Source organism: Olea europaea, chromosome 10, assembly GCF_002742605.1.
Source record: "Olea europaea var. sylvestris chromosome 10, O_europaea_v1, whole genome shotgun sequence".
Classification (NCBI taxonomy): Eukaryota; Viridiplantae; Streptophyta; class Magnoliopsida; order Lamiales; family Oleaceae; genus Olea; species Olea europaea.
The window spans coordinates 37,509,106-37,517,882 of record NC_036246.1 but is presented as its reverse complement, the minus strand read 5'-3'; the positions used below and the strand labels follow the sequence as shown (position 1 = coordinate 37,517,882).

Sequence of the window (8,777 nt, the reverse complement as noted above, 5' to 3'; positions counted from 1 at the left end):
TTAAATGAAATTGAGTTGCAGAACGTCCAAAAATTTCAATAAAAACAAGAATAAGAACTAAAATTCAGAACAACCAGACCTCAATCAATCCATACAAAATATACAACAAACAATCCTAGTTCACTCCAAAGTTTGTGTACAACAAATCAACCTCAACATTGAGGTTTAACTCTATACAAGAAAAATGAAAAATCAAATCACATGAAAGTAGATTTCACCCTCAGAAACTATCACAGGAAAAACCTCTAGATATTACTGCTACCACGAACTAAAGAGAAGCCCAACTCATAATGAAAACATTCTCCACCACTACCTGCAAACTGCAATAAGACCAGCAGAAATAAAGTTATTCCATCTAGTAAGAGGCAAAAAACATATGTATCAACGATTGAACAAACAGAAAGAACAAATACCAATAGGCGCAACGATTGGAGCACAGAATACAGAAATCCCAAAAATAAAAAAATAAAAAATATCATACATTCGAACCCTTATTTATCATCTCATAAACTAACAACAAACAAATTTCACAGAGCCCAAACTTCGCTCAAGCACAACGGACGGAAAAGAGTTTTACAAAAATTGCAAAAGAATTTTCGAACCTTATGATGTCTCAGGATCACGAAAGAAAAGAACATTCAAACACAAAATATAAAATCAACCAACCGAAGAATGCAAACACAAAAGTCTACAACAGATTGGAAGCCCCACAGAAATCAACTTGAAAAAATAATATGAAATATAAGTGGAGAAAAAGAAGGAACTAACTTGTTAGAAAAAAGCAGCTCGAAAACATCGGAATCCTAGCATTAGATACCAAGCAAACAGCTGAAAAATAAGTATAAAACAAATTAGTCCATACGTTAAAAAAATAGGGTAGAAACAGAAATGGTAAACATACATGGAGAAAAGAAATGACCCAATGAAACTCAGAGAGGAGTTAGGGCTAATTTGCGTGATAAAATGGAGAGAACAGGCAGTAGCGTGTGAAAATGGAGAAGAAGAAAGAAAGATCCATCTAAATCGAGGACAAGTGGGTGCATCATTGTAGCCTACAAGTTTTTTTTTTTTTTTTTTTTTTTTTTTTTTTTTTTTTTTGGCAGGATGAAACTTCAACAATGAGAAAAGAAATCCAGGATCTTAGAACAAATGCAAGAATCTTCCAGCTTAGCAAGTGTACAGCTTGCACTTTCACCCTCGACCTTCCTGCTGTTCACTTTATGTGTATGCATTCGTTCCATCAGCGATGCCTTGGTGACAATGATAAAGAATGCCCCGAATGCGCTCCTGAGTACAGGGCTGTTTTAGAAAAGAAGAGGAACTTGGAGCAGAATTCGAAAAACCAAGATCAATTCTTCCAGCAAGTAAGAAATTCGAAGAATGGGTTTTCTGTAATTGCAGAGTACTTTGGTAAAGGGATTATCAGCAAAACAAGCAATGGACCTGCAGAAACTCTAAATTCAAGTAGTGATTTTTGAGAAATTTTCACCTTGGGTAAAAAATAATAACCATGAGCTGTGATATCCAATATTCAGTAAACCCCGAGTTTATGGTAGAAATAATTGGCTTTTGAGGGTGACAAATCTAAAGAACTTCCAGGAAACACCACGTTATGTCTTATTATTGGAGTTAGCTGGTCTTTTCAATAAATAGTTACTTGGTCTTCCTAAAAGCAAACTTATGCACATGGGTCAGTGCAATTCGAGTTTTCTTGAAGGAAAAAAGTGGTGCTTCATTTTGTTCAACTCGTTTGTGGTTTTATTCTGTGCACAGTGAATGTTGTTGTAATTTGGTCATGCGCTTGCAAAACGTCGTTTTTCCAGTGTCTTATCATGTCTTAAAGTAAATTTGTGGTTTTTGCAGACAAATGATAACTTGTATACCATTGGATCGTTTTGAAGTCATGGTTTGCTTCTGTTGAATCTATGATTAATGTTATATTCTTGCAAAAGAAATAAAAAATGTTTATCACACAGTCCACTTCAATATTGTATACGCTCTTCATCAACGCTCTAACTGTTCTCCGGTAAAGCTTCTAAGTCCTCTCTTTAGCATAGTACTCCCTTCTATCTAATTTTCTGTACTCTATTGAGAAAAGCATTGAACAGAACATGCTTAAACTAAGCTGATGCTCGATTGGTTCCCTATACAAAGAAACAAGGCCGTGGAAGAGCACGAGAAGTATGGCTAAAGCTCAAATTTTGAGAAAGGGTAAATGAAATTCAGACGAGCCCGAAGTCGTTCTCTAATAGCAGGAATCAAACTTTGTATAGTTAGCAACTAAATTCGAACCAGACTGCATGTAAATTGATACCCGTTACCTATTTAATTCAATCTCTAGTTATCGTTTGTCTTCAATTAGTCTCTTTCTCTAAGAATCTTATGCACCGGCACTGTCAATGGAGGGATACAAATACACTTACTAATACTTAATTTGTTCACTTACCCCTAAAAGCTAGCCACCAATTTGGGATCGATAACTTTTTTTCTGGAATGTACTTCGTGTCTTCATGACGGACTATGTAAGACGTCTACCATCTCATGTGTTGATTGCCTTAATCTGAAATATTCATCAAACTTTCAACTGATATCATTGACTATATGATGTTGGATGTTGTGTTATTAGTACGATTCTTGAATTTGACAGAATTTGACTTTCTCACTATTTTGAATAAATATTGGTGGAAATTACTCTTTGAAAGCACTTAGTATAAAGAAGCATTTTTTTTAAATGGGTAAAAAACATGGACAACGCTACTTACACACATGTAGTAATTGAATAGGAGTTGTTTGATGTACTTAATTAAATGTCAACTTAAACTAAAATTAAACGTAGTTGGACTCGTTACACATTTTAATGACATAACGAATTAGAAAAACAATTTAAACGATCAATTTGAAATTTCGCACAAAATTCATTCATTGAACTCGTGGAAACATGACACGTAAAAGTGAGCCCATATGTCTTGACTAATAATTCGGCACAAAGTAAAATGGCCCCATATCCATTTTGATTTGACTAAAGAAAAATCAAAAGCTAAATTGTCACTTTAGTTTAGTTCAGTAGGCCAAAGTCCTCAAAAACTACCCCACCCACCCACTTCTTTATCTGAAGCACTAACGAATGTAGAAAATTAGAATTCTTCAGTAGTCGCATAGGTTGTTTATGTAATATGTATGTGGAGTTTTAGAAAATGATTATGATCTGAAAGGCGAGTTGATTGTAGAATTTAACTTCATTTATTGAGAAAAAGGGGCACTGGATACTTGTTTTCCCGAGATGAGCAAGGATAAAGAGAAGTCACCAGAGCCTCTTGATTTCTTCATTTGGACTGTTGAGGTAATTAATTAATTTCCGAGCTTAAATTTCTTCTACTTTCTTTGGATCTTGTCTTTAAATGGTGTAATTTAGTAAATTGAGTTGTGTTTGGCCTATGCTTGTTGCTTCTCATGAATTTGTGCTTGTGGTCTGTATAGAATGGGAGTAAAAATAGTGGAAATTCATGTTCTTTTATTTCTGGTCGTCTTGAGGTATCCAGATTTTCGCAGAGAAGTTAGATTGTTTATTATTGGCTTCTACTTCTACTTCTACTTCTACTGGATGTGGGAATTGTCTGTTATTGTAAATTATGGAACCAAACTGCATTTGTAGCCATTAATTTTTATAGTTGCTGTAACCCTAGTGTAGTTTATGTGCCATTTTTATTTTTTTTTAAATTCATTAAAAAATTGATTCTGAAAGTTGTTAAACTAAACCAGGGATTGGATGTAATCTTGCCATTATGTGTGGAGTAATATTTTGTTAGTGGACAGTTATTTTATGGAATTGTTAATTCTCTCTCTCTCTCTCTCTCTCTCTCTCTCTCGGTCATATCTGAAGTCTTTGTCTAACGGAAGGGTAAATAGTAAGGATAGAACCTATATTTTATTAGGATAAAACTATTTGTACACAACCATTTACACAATTTTTTACACACTCGACACTTGGCCGCCCCCTACTGGAGGGGCGGCTGACCCAATAGGGAGCGGCCAAGTGTCGAGTGTGTAAACCATTGTGTAAATGGTTGTGTGAATGTAGCATGGTCCATTTTATTAAGGTCTGCAAAAGTTTGATTTACTCCTGAAAGTACTGTTAGTTAAGTGGTATATTTGAGTTACGAGATTTCTGTAAGATTGTGTCTTACCATACTGTCTTAGTGAGGAGTTACAAGACTGGTTTAAGTTATTAAGAAAAGAAATCAACAAACTAGGAAATATGATATAGTTACCAGGATTGCAATCCTTATCATTTTAAGGTTTGGGGAAGAAAATCAACTTTGCAAGCAAGCGCTGTAGTTCTCAACGGGAAGAGTGAAAAGTAGAATCATGTCTATTAAGCTCTCAGTGTAATTATGGACTTTCTATCCTAATTGTAATGGAAGCAAGACTAATAATCAAGTATTGATAATGATTCTATGGAACATCAAGACGTGTTATCTAGACTCTATTGTTAGGAAAGTGATAATTGGATGTGAGCCATCGTCTCGATTTTGGCTACTTTGTAATTTGGAGTCCAGCAATGTTGCCTCAGGAAGTAATATCTGGTTTTTTGGAACATGTCAAAATTTTTTTTTTATCTATATTATTGATCGAGTACATGTGTTCTTTTCAGGTGGAATCCATTATTTTGGCATCTCAATGCATATGAATCTATTAGGTTTAACCATACGAAATGCCTGTTCTTTTACTAGTCATGACAATTTTTCATGATGTTACCAGCAATGATCAAATGCCTTTAGTGCATTAGCCATGACTAATGAGACAGATGTTGGTTGTTGAGTCACTCTGGTTATAGGAGTAACTTCGCCACTGTTCATGTACTGTCATAATGTACTTTTTGGTGTGCTATGTCATTGTTTTATAAGGAGTATAAATTGTAGAGTCATTTGAATTAACGAATGTTGGTGGTGATATATAATTGAAAGCCTCTCTACTCAATCTAGCCTCTCTCACACCCTATATATCAAGTGTCGGTTGTTTATGCCGTGTCTTTGAAGCTCAAGGAAAAGGCTAAGTTAGAGAAGAGGTAACGTTTGGAATTTGAATAGTCTACCTTGGACCCAATAATTTAATCCTTTGGGATTGTTCATGTATGTCTTTATTTATTGTATTAATTGCTGCTTTTATTATTTTTCTTTATTTCTGGGGGTGATTTGAGAAATTCTGTAATTTGATTTAAGTTATTATTAGTCTTTTGCTTTTGATATACATCAAGGAATTCCAATGGTGTCTTAAGGAATAAAGGCTTAATTCTTTGAGTTTCTTAAGAGCATCTGAGTTTTAGTTAGACTAGGAAATTTGTTGGAGCTGTACAGTGTACAATTTTTTGAGGTTCATAATTTTTTGAGTTCTTGCCAGTATTAATGAAGTATTCAATTTCAAGAAAATTTCTTGATCTTTTGAAGGCTAACTGATTCTGTTGAAGGCAGACTGAACCCAATGATGCCTAGCATTACTTTTTCTTTTTCTTCCACTTCTCTTATCTTTATTTAATATCCAGCTAGTAAATCCCCCGCCTAGCCCTTCAAAATAAATATTATTTGATGCCTAGGTAATCCTTCTTACAACCAAAGACACGAACATGAGTAATTTCATCAATTTCAAAGGTGTATCTGTCCCATTTACTTTTCAAATAAGTAGATGATTGACTTGAATACTCGCACGAAATCCTCCGATGACACGGATTTTTATTTTGTTTTTATAATGCTCCAAACAATAACCGATTTCTTGCTGATCTCAAATCCATTTGCAACTAAAAACTGAAAAACGGATCTGCCTTATATTTTTTTATAGGTGTTCATAATCACTTTGTTGCTAAAAATTATCAGAGACTGCCATAGTTGTTCACCATCCATTAGTACTATCTGAAGTCTTTTCTAGGAAATATACCAGCAATTTGATTTTTATTATTTTAAGAAGACAGGGATGAAAAAGCTGAACTATGAACACACCTAACATATCACTCTACTAAAAATTGATGTCAAAAGCATGCACGGGCCTCTATATTATTTGAGGGAGCCTAAGGAGAAGAAATAGGAAACTTTAGTTGCAAATGGAATTTCCTAAATTACCAAGCTTTTGATTTCTCTTGTTTCCCTAGGATGTTGGCTTGTGGCTGGAAGAGATCAATCTTGGTGGCTATCGCCAAATTTTCAAAGAAAATGGGATCAATGGGGAGTATTTAGAAGGGATGTCCATGTTTACAACCGAGCAGATACTCCGGTTCATAAGGAAGTGCCACATGAAATGGGGGGATTTCATAACCTTGTGCAAGGAGCTTAGGCGAATAAAAGGTCTCTCTCTTTCTCTCTCACACTCACATGAATGATTCTACAGTTTTACCTTGAAAAATTGGACTCTTTTATTTAAATTCCTTCTTACAATTGAAAAAAAAAAATGAGAAATTAGAACTTTTGTCATCTTTTCCTAGTTCCACCATTTGCATCAACTGCCACCACCTTTGGTAGATTGACATCCCCAGCACCTCCGACCTCCACCAAAATACTAGCTACTTATTATCCACGTGTTCCATAGGCTACTTAAAAGCACCTCCAAACAAGCACTAAATCAGATTTGATATTGGGCGGTTGGGGTTTTGATAGAGTGGACAGTGATGCCTGTAGTCCATAGGTGAGCCTTACCCCACTCTGGAAGATATAGCTGTAAAGAGCGATATTTATTCTTACTTTTATTTTTACAAGTTCGTAAATTTTACGTGGCTCCCAATCCAATAACCTTGGAAGGAGGGAGGTGTGGGGGAAGTGGGGTTTGGAGGAATAGGGTGACAGTGGTGGCCTGGTGGGGAATGGGGTAAGGTGAGGTGGGTTGGCAAGGATAAAGGTGATGATTTACATTTTTATTTTTATTTTTATTTTTTTGTGATTTTGTTATTTATTTTTCATTTAAATTGAGTATTTGCCTATTTATTATTTAAAAATGAGATGTGCAAGTCACGTGCCTTTACAATGGTCTAATGGATGGAAAATAGCCCATAGAAAACTAATATAAGCTTCAAAGTCTGGCAATGACTCTTGTCAACAACATGGATTGGAGATCAAATTGTTACAACTTGCTGCACAGGTTTGGGGACCTGAGGTGCAAGTTTTCTAGTGATTTAGGCAACCTTTTGTATTTTTCTTTCTGATATGATGTTAAAATCTTTATTGTTTCTGAACTTGTTTTAGTGGCTTGCTTGAAAGGGGAGCAGAAGGTTCGCCGGCCATGGTGGGCCCCATCTTGTCTTTCAATGGTATTTGTGAAAGCTTCAAAACGTAACAGGCAGTCCCGAGTTGTTTCATTGAAGCTGGAACCTTGATGTAGATACTAAAAGGGAAATACCTCCCCCTTTTGGGGTAGGAAAATCATGTCCCAGGCTTGTTGTATGTATGTACTTCTAATTTTTCTTTTACTTTTATGGCAAAAGAAAGTAGGAACAAACACATGTTTACTTTTTGTTGGGTTTTGCCAACAATATTTCTGGTTCTTCTTTGGAGGACCATTTGCATTGTCGGGACCCTTACCAGATAATATGGTAGTTTGCTTCTTTTTCTTGGAATTTGTTTTTGAAGACAAGAAGGAACGTTGCAAGTGATTGTGTGCATTTAAGTTGTTCATAATGTCACTTAAGCAGGTAACTTGACAAATAAATTTATGAGCTCCTTTTGTATACAAATGTCTTTTCCTTCCCTCGGCAACAATTTTCTTGCTAGGAGAATGGACTCGTCGGTTATAGTAAGTCATGTCAGGCTGAAGGCTGCCGAGGAGGGGTGAAAGACAAGGAATAAAAGTTTTTTATTTTGATGGCACCGACTGCTTGCTTGATCTTTAGGCTGCATTTGATGAATTCCATGTTAGGTGCTGCATGATCTTGACATGCTTGATAAAGAAAGATTGTTCAAAACCGGTTATGTTTTCTTCCAACTTGTATTTCGAGAGACCCGCTTTCTGTGATCCTCCAGCAAAAACTGTTTGTGCAGCTCTATAATGTTTTTCTTTCATTGGCTATAAGTTTACGGCTTGGTTTGGTAGGAAGGATTGGATGAGAGTAGAGAGAGTACAAATATTTTCTTTGTGATTCTGATGGATGGATGGTTGATATGCATTTGTTATCACTTCATTTTGTTTCCTTTTCTTTCTTGTTATGAATTAATCTATTTGTACAATGAGTTTGACAATGTGTAAAGTGTAAAGATCATAACCATTAAATTCAAAAACGATTTTTCAAATCAATGGACATGATGCCTGCCAACTCACACATTGCCAAATTTGTTGTCAAATTCATCGTATAAGTAACATGATTGTTCTTGTTATATGGTGCTCTTGATGAGACATGGTTTATTGATTTTAATATTAGTGTGTGGAGTACTGTGTAGACAATGTTGGATATTGGTTAAATAAATCGAGAATTGAAAATCGATTAAAGTGACTTCGTATCGACTTCGGGCAAATACTCAAAAGCTCGACTCAATCCGTTTAGGCAAAATTGTTTGCCACTTCGCCGCTTCGGGGCGCACAAACGGGGATCGACCTGAATGAGAAATTACAAAAAAGGACGAAAATCAGGTCAAAATATTTGACCGTGCGACCGCATGGTTGGTAAACCGCGCGATCACACGTCAAATTCAATTCCGGTTTTTTGAGTAAAATCGTGCGGCCGCACGGTTGTCCGGTGAATAGACACTTTTTCATAAAGGTGCATTGTTTGGAAAGGGTGCATGGTTTAGTCTCAATCATTTCGC

General features: G+C 35.7%; 2 protein-coding genes across 2 annotated transcripts in view; both read left to right on the top strand.

Moving 5' to 3' along the window:
* Positions 1-1,955, top strand: part of LOC111402110 (vacuolar protein-sorting-associated protein 11 homolog) — a 10,461-nt gene extending 8,506 nt beyond the window's left edge. Inside the window, exon 5 of the mRNA XM_023030183.1 lies at positions 1,104-1,955. Within this exon, the coding sequence (XP_022885951.1) occupies positions 1,104-1,478 (375 nt within the window). The 3' untranslated portion in view covers positions 1,479-1,955. The remainder of the gene's footprint in view (positions 1-1,103) is intronic.
* A 1,044-nt stretch (positions 1,956-2,999) lies between these two features.
* LOC111402111 lies at positions 3,000-7,660 on the top strand. Its single transcript, XM_023030184.1, has 3 exons — positions 3,000-3,340; positions 6,140-6,332; positions 7,224-7,660. Exons 1-3 carry the CDS (start codon positions 3,281-3,283, stop codon positions 7,352-7,354), a joined length of 384 nt encoding a protein of 127 aa, XP_022885952.1. The 5' UTR covers positions 3,000-3,280; the 3' UTR covers positions 7,355-7,660.
* Positions 7,661-8,777: the final 1,117 nt, after the last annotated feature.

Coding starts and splice junctions, on each gene's coding strand:
- LOC111402111 (XM_023030184.1), top strand. CDS start 3,281: ATGAGCAAGGATAAAGAGAAGTCACCAGAGCCTCTTGATTTCTTCATT. Junction 3,341..6,139: donor TCTTCATTTGGACTGTTGAG/GTAATTAATTAA, acceptor TTGTTTCCCTAG/GATGTTGGCTTGTGGCTGGA. Junction 6,333..7,223: donor GGAGCTTAGGCGAATAAAAG/GTCTCTCTCTTT, acceptor AACTTGTTTTAG/TGGCTTGCTTGAAAGGGGAG.